General features: G+C 25.5%; 1 protein-coding gene across 1 annotated transcript; it reads right to left on the bottom strand.

Moving 5' to 3' along the window:
- Positions 1-5696: 5696 nt before the first annotated feature.
- On the bottom strand, positions 5697-8524 carry LOC134834765 (probable cytochrome P450 313a1). The gene is made up of 4 exons (XM_063849539.1): positions 8124-8524; positions 7879-8064; positions 6237-6809; positions 5697-6174 (listed from the first exon to the last, which is right to left on the bottom strand). The coding sequence occupies exons 1-4, from the start codon at positions 8473-8475 to the stop codon at positions 5831-5833; spliced, it is 1455 nt and encodes a 484-aa protein (XP_063705609.1). The 5' UTR covers positions 8476-8524; the 3' UTR covers positions 5697-5830.
- Between the last annotated feature and the right edge of the window lie 6852 nt (positions 8525-15376).

The following is a 15376-nucleotide window of genomic DNA, read 5'->3' as shown; positions in this document are numbered from 1 at the left end:
AAAATTAAATAATAATATTTCATACTTTTTAGTGCTAAAATTTATTAAAAATAAAAAATATAACTGCTGAAAATTTTTTAAGTGGTAAAATAATTAAGGGGCAAATTTGGTAATAATAACAAAAATGTTAATAAAAATTAAAATTAAATAACAAATTAAAAATTAATTTAATTAAAGAAAATAAATTAAAATTTTATAAAATTATTTAATTAATTAAAATTTATTAAAAAAAAAAATAAAACTTAAATATAAATTAATTAAAATTAGCTTAGAAAATTAAAAAGTATTAACAATTAAAAAAAAATATCTAAAAAATAATTCAATTTAAATATTTTAATAAAAAAAAAATTAATAAATAAAAGAAATTAAATAATGATTTTAAATTAAAATAGTGAGTGGTCTTGTAAAAAAAATATATTGAAAAAAATAAATATTGAATATATGGCTCAAATTTAAAATAAAAATATTTATTATTTTCCATAAAATTTCACTTTCCAATTAAAATATTTTTTTTTTACTTACATCAATTTTAATTTACTTTTATTTAATTTTTTTTATTTTTATAAATTTTTTAATTATTTTATTTTCATATAAAAAATTGATGTTGCTTAATTTTCATGAAATTTATCAAAAAAAAATTTTTTTTTTGTCAAATCTTATTTTTAAATTTTAACTTTTTTTTTAATTTTAAAAATCTGTCAAAATTATTTCAATACCTAAAAATTTCTACTAAAATTTTCTAAAAAATAAATTTTAATTGCAGACAAAAAAAAATGAAATTCACATGTCTTCCCATTGTGCAATGAAACTGAAATTATCCTCATCATCTAGAAATTACGCAAGAATTTCCGTTTTTTTTTTTTGAGAACGAATCACGTGTCATTGCAACGAGTCAGACACAAAATTTTTCAACAAAAATAATGACTAAACTAATCAAAAAGTCATTGGCCTTCTTTACGACAAACGAAAAAAAAAGTAATCGTTCAGACGATGACTTGATGACACACACATGTGCAAAATATCTTTTTTTTTTCGCTCTCTTCGAATGCATTTTCGTGTGTGGAGCAGCAGCAGCAGCAGCTAAAATGCCAAAAACACACAAAACTCGAATGTATGCGAAAAGAACCTATCCCAACAATGAAAAAATTGAGATAGGTTCATTGACCTTGCCCCAAACAAAACTTAGCACACATGTGCGCGGCGTGTGTGTGAGTGCTAAACTCAAACTTATGTGGCTAAAAAAAAATATTGTGTGTGTGAGTGCGGGACATACGTGTGCGAGTAGCAACCTACTTCGTCTCTTTTTTTCACTTATTTCACTTATAATTTTTTGTTTGTACAAAAAATGGTTTGTATTAAATGCACTCAGCACGCAAAACGCATTTATGTGTGTGTTGCGAAAAAAAAAGTTATAGTATTATTGTGATGATGTGTATTTTTTTTTTGTATTTTCGTGCATGTAAGTGTTCCCCTCTTTTATTTATACAAAACTCTTTTTTGTTATTATTATTTTTTTTGTGCGAAAATCATGTTCTGCACTCTTCTTTTTGTTGCAATAATAAACTTGACTTTTATGGTTATCAATTTTTTTTGAGATGCAATTTTGGTTAAAAAATGCTGAAAGAAGATGAAATTGATAGTTTTTGGTATCAAATGAGAAATTTTGATCATTTAACAATATTTTTGCGTATTTTTATCAAATTTTTAAAGAATTTAGTTGGAATTTAGAATTTTTAGCATACAAATTTTTAAATTAATTATTTTAATAAATATTTAATTTAAATAAAAATAAATAATAATTAAGTTAAATTAAGAAAAATTATTTTTTTTTTAGGTAATAAAATTAAATAAATTTTAATTTAATTTTAATTTAACACATTGATATTACAATTTTATTAATTTAAGTTTTTTATTAATATTTAAAAAGTTCTTTAATAATATTAATTGAACTTTAATATTAATAAATTACACGGTCCAACAAATTATTTCAAAAAAATTTTAACAATTCTGAAACCTATTGGAGTTGATAGAGGACTAAAAAATATTCGATACGTATTTTTTTGTTTGGCTGTAGCAGTGCCAAATTTTTCAAATTTTTTAATTATAAACCTTTTTTTAATTTTTCAAAAATTCATAAAAAAATAATTTGACCTGCTACAGCCAAACGAAAAAATACGTATCGAATATTTTTTTAGTCCTCTATCAACTCCAATAGGTTTCAGAATTGTTAAAAATTTTTGAAATAAATTTTTTTTGTTGGACCGTGTTATTATAAAAATTTATAATTAATAAGCATTAAATAAAAAATATGAATTGATAAATAATATTGAAATATAAAATTTTGACTTAGTTTTAAGTCAACTATTTTTTTTTTATTTAAAAAAAAAAATCGGAAAAAAGAATAATTTTTGTTAAAATTAAAAAAAAAGTAAATTAAGTAAAAATTATTATTAAAAATTTCGTAAAGAAAATTTTAGAATATTCATTAATATTTTATTTTTTATTATTATTAGTATTATTTTTTTTAAGATATTTATTTTATTTCATTTTTTTAACTACAACTTTATTTAAGAATTTTTTTTTTGCCACAAAAATTTTTTTTGTCTCTAAAAGTTAGTTTATCGTGTTTGATGTTCAAAATCCTCACGATACCTAAAATTTGAGCGAAAATTTTTTTTTAAAGAGATAGCAAGGTTTTTTTATATTTGGCTATTTAAAAAAATAAATTTTCGAGGTACCTTCATCTCATTTCGTAAGGAAAAATCGTCTCAAATGCAAAGTGTTATATATCGTTGGAAAGAGGACAGCATTTTTTTACTACTTTTTTTACTACTTTGTTAAAGGTAAAGAAAAATTTTATAATTTCATAATTTTTTTATTTTATTAATTAGTTAGTTATTTTATAACGAATTAAATAATTTATTTTAATAATAAATTATTTTATTAATTTTTAAAAGATAAAATACATGTATTTTTTTAATAGAATAAATATTAAATCAAGTCAAGTAATTTGACTCAAGTCAATTAATTTGACTTAAGTCAAATAGCCCTTAGTTAAAATTTAATTCTTAAAACTTTAATTTTTGCAAATTTTTCTTTTTTTTTATTAAATATTTCACAAAATTTAAATAATTAATTAACTTAACTACCAAAACCGCATTTTTTTCCTTTGAAAAGCGGTAAAAAAAAGAGATATCTTCATCAGTGGAACACGACAAGGAAAATAAAGAACAAAAAATCGACACCACACATTAATCCACATTTTTTATTCGCTTCCTTGCCGTGAATGATGACTTTCTAGGCTTGGCTGACGTGCCATGGCACCAGAATATAATAATAATAATATAATCAACATACATATAAAAATATATAATTTTTTCCCGCTGTTGCTTCTGCCATGCCATGCCATCGCAGTTGACATTCTCCATCATTTTTATTAATAAAATATTATGGATTTTACGTCGTAGATTATACAAATAATATTAGAGAGCGACGAGAGAGCGAAAAAAAAAGAATTATGGAAAAAAGGGAACGTTTTACACGTTTTCTGTATGCAACTTGCACTAAAATATACATTTATTTTGCATTAGATCAAGCAGGCGGGCGACGCATCTCTTATGCTGTTCTCTTCTCGCGCGCGCTCGTCGTCCTGCATGTGCAGCATGGCATCAGGCGAAAAAGATACACAGTCGGTGATAATGAAGCAAGAAAAAAAATATGGTAATAATTTTTTCAAGTCAATGTTGATGAAGCATCGGATATGGAATATATGTGGAGAAAGAGACTGAAGAATGGTGGCTTGATGCTGAACAGCGAAAAAAAAATTGTGAATGAAACCCCATTTTTAGACGACAATTTTTACATCTTGATAATGTTTGGTCATGCATTGAATAAATTTTTCTCATCATTTTTTTTTTTCATTTTTTCAGATTCATCGCGAGGATCAGCTTCATAGTTCAAAAAGAGGTAATTTTTTTTTAAATTTTCCAGACTTTTTTTTTAAATTATGATGTGCTAAACGAACGTTAAAAGCAGACAAAGAGATAAGATTTCTGATAAAAGAAACGCATGGAAATATTTTTTTTTATTAATATTAAAGAATTTTATTCAATCTGGATAAATTTGAATTGAATGTTTGTTCAAATAATTATTTTTTTTATCTAATCGGGTAATAATGAAAATAATTAATTACTCGTTAATTTAAATTTATGGGTTTCAAGTTAGTGATTGTGAGAAAAAAATGAAAAATTGACTTTTACTTAAATTTGATAAGTTTTTATTTTACCTTTTTATTAAATTTTTTTAAATATTTTTTTTTGTTTTATTTTAATTTTAGAGTTTCTTATCCCTTTCTCGGTTTTATCCACAAAGGAGGACATTTCAAAATTTGGAAAAACTAATTTTTCAATAACTTTAAGTTCAGCTATTAAAATAATTCAAGTTGTACTTGAAAGCCAAGGGTTTAAGCTTTTCAACAAAAAAATATTTTTGAATTTTGGTCTTTGAAATTTAAGAGAAATTTCAAAACGCGCAAAAAATCGAAAAAATTTTGGCCCCGGAAAGGGATAATGTTAAATTATTCTCATTTTTCTGTAAAGTTAGAGCCTTGAGGGTATATTTTTCTGAAAAAGCATAAAAATTGCAAGAAAGTATCGGTACTCTTTTGAATTTTGGACTACCGTGAAAAAATTTAGTCAACAGAATACCTGAACCTCTTTTTGTGCATTTAAATTAGAAGAAAAAAAATTTTTCTCTTTAATTAAGCTAAAATTTCTCTCAGTGGTCCTAAAAATTAAAGTCTTCAAAATATTTTTTTTATAAAAGAACATAAAAAAATGCAAGATAATAACGATAGACTTTAAATTATCATGAAAAAATTTTGTCAACAGAATAATTTCATGCAAAAAAAATTCAAAGGAAAAATTTTTTCTCCTTGATTTGACCTTGAATTTTCAAAAATTTCTCCGATGTTTTAAAAATTAGAGTCCTGAGGGTATTTTTTTTTCTTAAAGAACAAAAAAAATGCAAGAAAGTAGGAAAGCACATCTTAGTTTTGGGCAATCGTGAAAATATTTGGCCCACAGAGAACCTGAACCCCTTTTTATGAAAAAAAATCCCCTTGATTTGACCTTGAATGTTTGAACTTTTATCCATTGCCTTAAAAATTAGAGCCTTGAGAGTTTATTTTTCTTAAAGAGCATAAAAATTCCTAGAAAGTATCGGTACTCTTTTGAATTTTAGGCTACCTTAAAAAAAATTTAGTCAACAGAATACCTGAACCCCTTTTTATGCATTTTATTTCGAAGGAAATAAATTTTTCTCAATAAAACCGATGAAAGGTCGAACTTTTTAAATCTTTTTAACATTAGAGCCTTTCAAAAGTTCATATAAACCTAAATTTTTCAATTCCACACACATTTTCCAAACAATACAAAAAAAATATATATGAAAAAAAGTAAATAGACAAACATAGATTTCAGATAGCACAATTTTCATACACATTTTGCGCAATGTTTAATAACAATAATAAAAATAATGATGGTAGTAATAAGCCTTTCATCTGTAATAATGACACGACCATCAATCAAAAATATTTTTTTCTATCTCTCGAATGTGTGTTGGTGTTTGCCATTTTGTTTGTTTTACAATTTTTCATGGATTAAAAAAAAAATATTGTGATAATTATTGTGATTAAAAACTTTTTTTTTATCATTATTTATTATTGTTATTATTATTTGTTATTAATATTGTCATTGAGTGATGAACAAACAAAGTACTTCAGAAAGTTTTTTTTCTGCTCTTCTCCTCTTTCGTTCAGGGCCACTCACTTTTATCGTCTATTCACTTGCATTCCGAATTTATTTTCAATCTTCATGACGAGACTGAATCTGAAGATAATGTCTTCCATCTTGGCTTTCGTTGTGAACTTGTACTTGGCGAGGACTTTAATTAGGGCGATTTTTGTAGCTACGATGCCAAAATGGCGACCAAAGCAACTACGGGCGCCTCCACTGAACGGTAAGTAACTATAAGGATGACGTTCAGCGATTTTTTCCGGAAGAAAGTGATCCGGATTGAATTTATTGGCGTCAGGACCCCAAATTTTGGGATCACGATGCAATTTGGTGTAAATGAGACCAATTACGGTACCTTTCGGAATTAAACCGATTCCTTCTGTTAAAAGAAAATTTTCTTAAAAATTATTTTTTTGTTAAAAAAAATTGTTCAAAAGTTACTTATGTAAGTATCGAACATTGTATCTCGGATTGTTCCAGGAATAACGGTGAATAATCGGTTCGTTTCCTGTATAACTCTGTCCAAAAGTTCAAAATTTTTCAAGTACTCATTGTCCAAGGGAATATCTTCCTTGTAAAACTGCTGAATTTCTTCGTAGACTTTTTCATCGATTTCTGGATGGATTGCCAACATTGTCAAAACGTTCGAAATTGCGATCGATAGAGGTTCAGCTCCTGCCAAAATTATCAACTTCAAGTTGTCCATCATCGCTTGCTTTGGTACAGTTTTCTCGCCATAAGTGATTCTTTGAAGTTCTTGCATGAAAGTTGGTTTTGAGTCGATTTTTTCATGGTTAAGATGTTCAAAAAGTTTTCGCTTTTGAATGATTGGTCGCAAAATCAACTCCATGTAATCGTGCCAACCTTGCGCTCGTTTATGCAATTTGGTCCATCGAAAAATCCATTCCGGGTAGTACAAGAGATAGAAAGATCTGGCACACGCAACTTCATTTAACTCTTGAATCATGTGACCATCGTGATAGTCGGCGGTGAACTCGGTTTCGAGCATTGTATCTGCAGAGGAAATAATGAACTTGAGTAAAGTTTGATGGGAAGTTTTTTAAAATGTGCATTGGGTCAAAGTTTTCGAATTTACATAACGTAAAAATTGTAAAATGGGCAGTAAAATTTTCAGAATGTGCATTGGGTCAAACTTATAAAATGTTCATTGGATAAAAATTTCAGAATGTGCATTGGGTCAAACTTATAAAATGCTCATTGGATAAAAATTTCAGAATGTGCATTGGGTTAAACTTATAAAATGCTCATTGGATAAAAATTTCAGAATGTGCATTGGGTTAAACTTATAGAATTCCCATTGAATAAAAATTTCAGAATGTACATTGGGTCAAACTTATAGAATGCCCATTGAATAAAAATTTCAGAATGCGAATTGGGTTAAACTTATAGAATGCCCATTGGATAAAAATTTCAGAATGTGCATTGGGTTAAACTTATAGAATGCCCATTGAATAAAAATTTCAGAATGTGCATTGGGTCAAACTTATAGAATGCCCATTGGATAAAAATTTTAGAATGTTCATTGGGTAAAAACGTAAAATGCCCATTGGATAAAAATTTCAGAATGTGCATTGGGTCAAACTTATAGAATGCCCATTGGATAAAAATTTCAGAATGTGCATTGGGTCAAACTTATAAATGCTCATTGGATAAAAGTTTCAGAATGTGCATTGGGTCAAATTTTTGGAAAGACTCGTAAATTTTTACAGTAAACGTTTTAAAGTTTTAAGTCGAAAGAATAATATGTTCTTCTTGATGGATTTAGGCCTGGAAAAACCTTTTCAATTTTCATAGAAATTTTTTTTTAGTTTTCCAAAAAGTTAAAATTTGGAAAAAATGAAAATTTGGAAGGTTTTCCTTAGACTTCCAGAGCCTTAAAGGAGTCCAATCATTCTAATGAAATAAAATTCTAAAACGTTTACTGAAAAAGTTTACGATTCTTTCTAAACTTTTACTCCTAGCCCAATGCACATTTTGAAATTTTGACCCAATACACATTCTAAAATGTTAAGGAGGTTTGAAATCAAAAAATTATTTTATTGGTTGGTTTACTTTATCTTACCGAATACTTGTTCCATCCCATACCGCATGCAAATGTTGATCACATCAAACTTTTCATCATCGAGAAACCATTCAAATTTTGTCACTAATCGATCGGCATGTTTATTAAATTTTTCTATCATGCCCAAGACACTTGCCTGACTCACAGTTTTATTCAGAGCCAATCTTACTGGTTTCCAATTTTTATCTTTGAAAAAAAAAACTTTTAGATTAAAATAATTTTTCTGAAGTATCAGCAAAACTTACAATAAGCCGAAACCAATCCATGTTCCAGTTTGAAAAAATCAAACATAAAAGGTCTCTCCAAGAAACTTGTGGACAGTAAAACTTGCTTACAAATTTCTGGATCGTAACTGGCAAAAGCTACATGTCCCGCGAACGTCACTTTTGTAGTTGGTTCAGGAGTAATTTTTTCCAATAAATCCGATGCTTCAGTTAGTGATCGTTTTTTCAGGAGTAAAATATTTCCGAATCCAGACAATTCCTTGGGACTTGGAATATGCCCGAAATCTCGTTCGATTTCACGTCTTTTAAGCTGAATTCGAACCAAAAAATAAGTCAGAATGGAAATGAAAATTACGGAATATAAAACTATCATTTTGACTTTTTTTAAATGAACTTTTTATATTTCCTTATTTTTTCTTGAAGAGTTGTTAATTAACCGAAGAAATTTAAACTAATATTGAATCGTGCAAGAAAAGAGAGCTTTTATAGCAAATTTTTTGATTTATATATTGCTAAGCAATTTGATTGTTCTAATTGTATTGATATTATTAATATTTATATAATTACGTGATACGTCGATTTTGGTTCAAGATAAAGAGAAAATCATGCGAAAAGAACATTAATCTGTATTGATCTCATTTGAATGCGCACAAAACTGTTGAAAGAAAAATTTTCTTATCAAATATCAAAAATCCCATAAAAATGAAAGAAACGTGCCGCCATTTAATTGAGTTGTATCTATTGAAATTGCATGAAAAAATGTAGTTTTTTGTCAAATCAGAATTAATTAAAATTTAAAAGATTAATTAAATTTTAAAATGAATTAAAAATATTTAATTAATAAATAATATTAAATATTTAATTATTTTTTAAATATAATTAAATTTTAATAATTTTTTTTTTATTTTATTTAAATAATTAAACTTTGATTAGTTATTTTTCAAATAATTAAATTTTAATTAATTATCTTTTAAATAATTATTTTTTGAATTATTATTTAATTATTTTTTAAATTAAATTATTAATTAATTAAATTAAATTAAATTAAATTAAATTTTAATTATTTTTTTAAATTAATTATTTTAAATAATTAAATTTAATTGAAAAAATTTATAATTATTTTTTTTTAATTTTAATTAATTATTATTTAAATAATTAAATTTTGATTAATTATTTTTTAAATAATTAAAAATAATTTTAAATAATTATTTTTTGAATAATTAATTATTTTTTAAATAATTATATTTAATTAAATTAAATTATTAAATTTTATTAATTTTTTTAAATTAATTTTTTTTAATAATTAAATTTAATTTAAAAAATTTATAATTAATTTTTTTAATTACAAAAAAATTAACGAAAATATTATGTATTTGATTTTTAAATTCGAAATTTTTTAAATTTAAATTAAATTTTATATTAATTCTGAATTCATAATTTTTTCGATTTTTTTTTAAATTTAAAAAATATTAAATCACAAAACAAAGAAAATTTCCTTTGTAAAAAAAATATCAATTTATAAAACGAACGCTCAACAATCAAGATTATTAATCACATTTTAAACATCAAACATCGATAATAATTAACTTAAACTTAAACATATTGCAATCAAATCTCCGCACATCTCATTAACGTTCAAATGCATTTCTATTAATTTACTCCAAATGAGATCAAAATCGCAAAACAGAAGGGTTTTAATGTTTCATTATTAAAACGTAACACCCCTCTGCGTTAAACTTCTTCTTACTTAATAATATGATTATTTTGTTCAAATGTATTAATTAAAACTGCTCCGATAAACAGGAAACCATAAAAGATTTTTAATTTTAACAGTAGCCAGAAAAGCAATCTCCGAGTCTTGGACAATCTCATAATCTCCAATCGATTATCTTTTGCGCACTTTAATAGCATATCAGGTTTCCTAAGCATCGCCGCCGCCTATATGCAAAAATAGGCATCTAGTTAAGAACAAAAAAACTGCTTCGTAGTGAAAATATAAAATTTACTTATAATTTAATGTTAATTCTATTTTACGGCAGCATTTTATAGAATTAAATTAACAAGAACCCGTTTTTGACTGTTTTTAATGCATTTTAAGGAAAAAATTGATTTTTACTCGATTTTTTGTCTGTCTCTACAAAAAAAAAACGAGTTTATAAAAAAATTAATTTAATTTAAAAATCAAATTAATTAAAAAATTTGTGGAAAATTAATTTAAATTGATTGATTAAAAAGACTTGAATAAGAATTAATTAATTAATTTATTTTTTTCATTTTTTAATTAATTAATTTAATTTAAAAAAATCTATTTAATTAATTTATTTATTTTTAATTTTTTTTAATGAAATTAATTAATTTATTTAATTAATTAATTAATATATTTAATTTTTTTTTATATTTATAATTAATTAAGAATATACCTATTATTTTTTTTAATCAAAAATTTTTGAAGAAAATTTGAAATACGCTCAAATATTTCATTTCGCGCCACTTTTCTCATCTCATATTTTTTTAAGTGTTTTTCTTTTATGTTAATTCGGTATCTGACACTATCGAACATACACGGCGCGAATTTTTTACATGAAATAGGCGTCAATGGTTGCTTGTCGGATGCGATAAAGCGTATTTTTAATTGGGCATCAGTAGAACTAACTGTTGTTACTACTTTTAATCGATCGTCAAAAATTACGGCGCATCGTAAAATGTTGCAAACCTGAAAAAAAGTACCAACGAAAAATGCCATTAAAGTTCATTAACTTCTAATAAAAATTATCATATATAATGAAAAAATCATATTTACGCATAATAGAAACAACAACAACATGAGTTTTCGTTCTTTAAAAAAAAATTACATTAAAAATAGACATAAAAATTACACTTGCATGCATGCAATTTTTTCGATATATAAGTACCTACGATACGCACAAGATCTCGCAGAACACAAAAAATCATTAACCTCAAACAAGGAGGAATACAAAGTTATAAAGTTATTACATTGTGAATGTTCTTCGCTTTTTTTTTCGTTCAATAATTATTATGATTACGTTCGAAAGTATGTACGAGTTCTAACCACAAAGTGATGGGTGCGTAAATTCTGAAGATAGAAAGAGAGCCACCCATTATACATATTCAAATGTACTTACGATGAATTAATAATTAATGATAGATAATGCGAGTAAAAAATAATAAAAATAAGGTAATTAAAAGTGTTTTTATTTTCGTTCTTGTGTAAAAATTAAATTAGTTAGGTTGAACAGAAAATAGAAATTGTGAATAGGCATGACATCTAATGGGAAAGAAGTTCCGAGTTTCAGGTAAGTTTTTAATTTTAATTTATTTAAATAATTTTTTTTATAAAATTTTCTTTCAGAAGTGATTTTATACAAAAAGGTAAGTAATTTAACGATTTTCATATTATTTTAACTTTAATTCAATTTTTAGATATAATTCTTAAGAAGTCAAAAGAATTAAGGTTTTCTATAAAGTGGATTAAGACTCAATGTTTTCTTCAAAACATATGCAAACTATTTGAATTCCAAGGAATGATGTTAAGAAAATCAATTCAAAATGCCAAAGAAATTAAATGAATCTCACTTATCGAATAGAAGAAGACGTTTCAGGAATAACAAAAAAGTTGCTCAAAAGCTTACATGTATCCAAAAACTCTCACGAACAGTCGAGTCAAATTGAAATTGACTGAAAGCCATCATTTAGTCGGTTCTAGAGAAGACCTTTAATTAAGTTTCCATATTTTGTTCATTGTCGAAGAGTTATAGAATTTGGCTTATTGTAAAACTTAAATTTTCAATGTAAGCTGAAAACTGGGTGAAGCGTTTTTGATGGTATACCAAAAATCCTGAATGGAGGATAATGTGACATGCTTCAATTATGTTTTAGGAATAACAAAAACTTGGGATCATTCATAAATTAAAAAGTTGTTCTCAACTTGAAACACAATCCTATGGATTTGATACTTGAAACTATACCCAGTGGGACGAAATTACCTTTTTTAAGGCCCTGGGGTCTTGAAAATAAGGCCCTCAAACTTTTACAAGGAGAAATTCCTAAATTTTTATTTTTTTGAAAAAATAAAAAAAAAAAATTTTTTTTTAAAAAAAATAAAAATTTTGGAATTTCTTCATGTAAAACTTTGAGGGCCTTAAAAAAAGGTAATTTTGTCCCACTGGGATATTAAACGAAATACAACCTTAAAACGACCTTCTTAGTATAATTTTCGGTATGAAAAAAATTTACATATTTTATTAAAAAATATTGAAGATTGATACAAAAACGATTTTATTAACGATTTTTCACAACAAACTCTAAATAAACGCAAAATTAAAAAAAATCCTTAACTCAAGTTCATCTTCATGAAAAATTTTCTTAGGTAGAACCAAGATTACGGGTCCAAAAGCAATATTTAATTTTAAATTTTTTTTAACCAAACTTTCATCTTCAAAATAATAAATTTTCAATAATTTCGTCCCGGTATGGAAACCCACTTCTTGTCATGCCTAATCCTCTAAGATTTTTCGTAAAACAATACATGTTCTTACAAAATTGTTGCACAAAAGTAGAATTAATGTGTGATGTGCGTGTTAAAAACCGACAAAAATTAGCATTTTTAGTGCATTCAACAAGAATTTATGATTTTTTCACGTACCATGCTTTACACAGATATAATTTATAGCTACGCCCGTTTTTTTTTCCTCTAAAAAATTCTTGAAATTATTTTTCAGAAGTGCAAGACGAGGATCACTCCCTTGACTCCATATATATAAATGCGAGCAATTTCGTTCGTTCTCTCAATAATTTCAAAACCAGACCATACTCATTAATCAATTCTATGAAAATAATTAAACTCACACAGAAATACACAATTAAATTGCAAAAAAAAAACAACACTTGGGATGCATTAACAAGTAAAATATCTAGAATACATGAAAAAAAAAATCAGCACAAAAAATAAGTAAAACAGACGAATATGTCTTAACAAACTGTAAAAATCTTGATCTACCGCAACTCTGCAATGTTCATTGTCCTCTTTTGTCGTCTCTTCCATCCATATTTGTGCTTTTCATTTATGCGTTGCGAAAAAAAAATTTTTTTTTTTTAATCAATTATAATTTTATTTTATACAAAAGAATGTTTTGTCCACATGCATACGCTGCCGAACGATGGACGAGAGTACATTCACATCGCCACAGCATCAAGCATTTTTAGATGATGATGATGCGAAGATGTAAAATACACACATACACACATATTTAATATTAATTTTATCCAACATCCATCAACTTGAATTATTTTATTATTTTTATGTATGAAACTCTTTGCGAACGTACAGCTATTTTAGTTCTGGTTTTCTGTTGTTTGTCGTTTTTTCGCGTACTTTTATCCAATTCTCCGTGTGTATACGTGTGTAGTGTACCTTAATGAAAAAGTATGTTGTGCAGAATTTTTTTTCATAAAATTAAATATAAAAATGTTACCAAACTAGCCTATCCCATAGCTTATTAATTTGCACAGTGGGTACTAAGTTTAAATTTTTTCCAGGGAGGAAATTTTTTTTTCGGAAAATTAAAAAGTTCTTGAACCTTTTTTTCTAATTTTTAACCCAATTTTAGAATTCATGTTTTTTTTTATTTTTTCCAGGATTTTAAATTTTTTAAATATTTTTTGGCTTTTAATTTTATTTAAATTTTATAAAATTTTATTTCTATAATTTTTATTCGCTTTTTATATTTTTCTTAATTTTTAAATAATTTTTGAAATTACTAAATTTTGAAAATTTTTTTTTTATTATTTAAAATTTTATATGGTTCTAATTTCTAATAATTAATTTTTAATTAATTTAATTTTAAATTTAAATTAAATTTAATTATAAATTTAATTTAAAATTAATTTTATTTAATTAATTTAATTATTCATGATTAATTATTTTTAAAATTTTTTTATATTTTTATTTTTCATTAATTTATTTTCTAAAAAATAGAAAAAAAAAATTAATTTTCATTAATATGATTCATAAATTTAATTTTCTGACTTTTCTTTAAATTTTATACATTTTTTTCAAGTTGTTTTCAATGTTTTTAAAATTTTCTCATTAAAATTTAAACTGACTTTCTGTTTTAATTTTTTTTCTTAAATTTTTTGTTTCAAAATATTTAATCTTTTTTTATTTAAACTTCTAAGAAATTAGGAAAATCAAGAAATTTCGCTTTCCAGACCCATCGTTCATTATCACTGCCCATCACATCTCATCTCATTACAATTTTTTTGCACATTCAATCTTTGTTGCGCGTCCGGGTATTTCTACACGGCAAGAACATTGCCTTTTATAAATTTATTAGCAAATATTTTTCTTCGCAGCCTGTTGCTGCATTCAGACACACACAAAATAATATGTGCAAAAATTAAAAATCAAGTTTACTTAAATAGTTAATAGTCAGTTACTTTTTTTTTGTCGCTGTTCAACCTTATTTAATATGTCTTGTCTATCGATTCGTAGATTCTCTCTCTTTTCTCTTCATCTCCATTCTTCTTCTTCGTCGTCGTCGTTGTTGTTGTCGTTTTTCTCGAAAATGTCATCTTACATCAATATGTGATTAATTTGCACAAAGTGCAATGAAATACGACACCTTACAATGTGTATCTTCTGTGTCGATCTATTTTTCTATCTTTCTTTTTTGTCCTCCTCTCTCTCCTCATACTTTACCTGAATGAATAAAGCGTTTGCTTAAAAAAGTTGAAAATTCTGATTTTTATTTGCCTTTTTATTAATATATGTGCATTATATTAGTGGCTTAGTGCTTTGGCAAAGCAAATATGATTGAGATGAACGTCTTTTGCTCGGTTTTTTTTTCTTTCTGCTTGCTTCGAGACGTCGAGGTGCGTTCGTAACATCATCGACAAATATCATAAAATAATAATAGTATAAATATAAAATATTAGCGTCTCACTAAAGTTGGGTACGAAGTCGTTGACCGATTACTTTTATTATTATTATATTCTGTCTATATTCGTTGGGCTTAAAAAAAGAGCTAGCCAGCCATTTTATTCTTTATTTAAGCATTTTAGTCATCCTTCTATTCTTCTACTTTTATTCGTCGTTGATGCAATGATGATGGTCGTCGTTATTTCGTGTGTACGAAAAAGATGCATCAAAAGAGGTAAAAACTACTAAAAAAATATGATGATGGCCAATGTAGCTTACGAAAAGATGTTGCTGCCATTATTATTATTTTAAAGTTGTTCGAATTTTTTTTTGTTTG

Source organism: Culicoides brevitarsis, chromosome 3 (genome assembly GCF_036172545.1).
Source record: "Culicoides brevitarsis isolate CSIRO-B50_1 chromosome 3, AGI_CSIRO_Cbre_v1, whole genome shotgun sequence".
In the NCBI taxonomy this organism is placed as follows: Eukaryota; Metazoa; Arthropoda; class Insecta; order Diptera; family Ceratopogonidae; genus Culicoides; species Culicoides brevitarsis.
The sequence above is the reverse complement of the archived record's forward strand: the minus strand, read 5'-3'. Positions and strand labels throughout refer to the sequence as shown.

Bases quoted from the DNA above. Each gene is read 5' to 3' on its own strand.
- LOC134834765 (XM_063849539.1), bottom strand. From the start codon at position 8,475: ATGATAGTTTTATATTCCGTAATTTTCATTTCCATTCTGACTTATTTT. The intron at 8,065-8,123 runs GTAAGTTTTGCT...TTTTTTTCAAAG, and splicing joins TGGATTGGTTTCGGCTTATT to ATAAAAATTGGAAACCAGTA. The intron at 6,810-7,878 runs GTAAGATAAAGT...TTTCCTCTGCAG, and splicing joins TGGGATGGAACAAGTATTCG to ATACAATGCTCGAAACCGAG.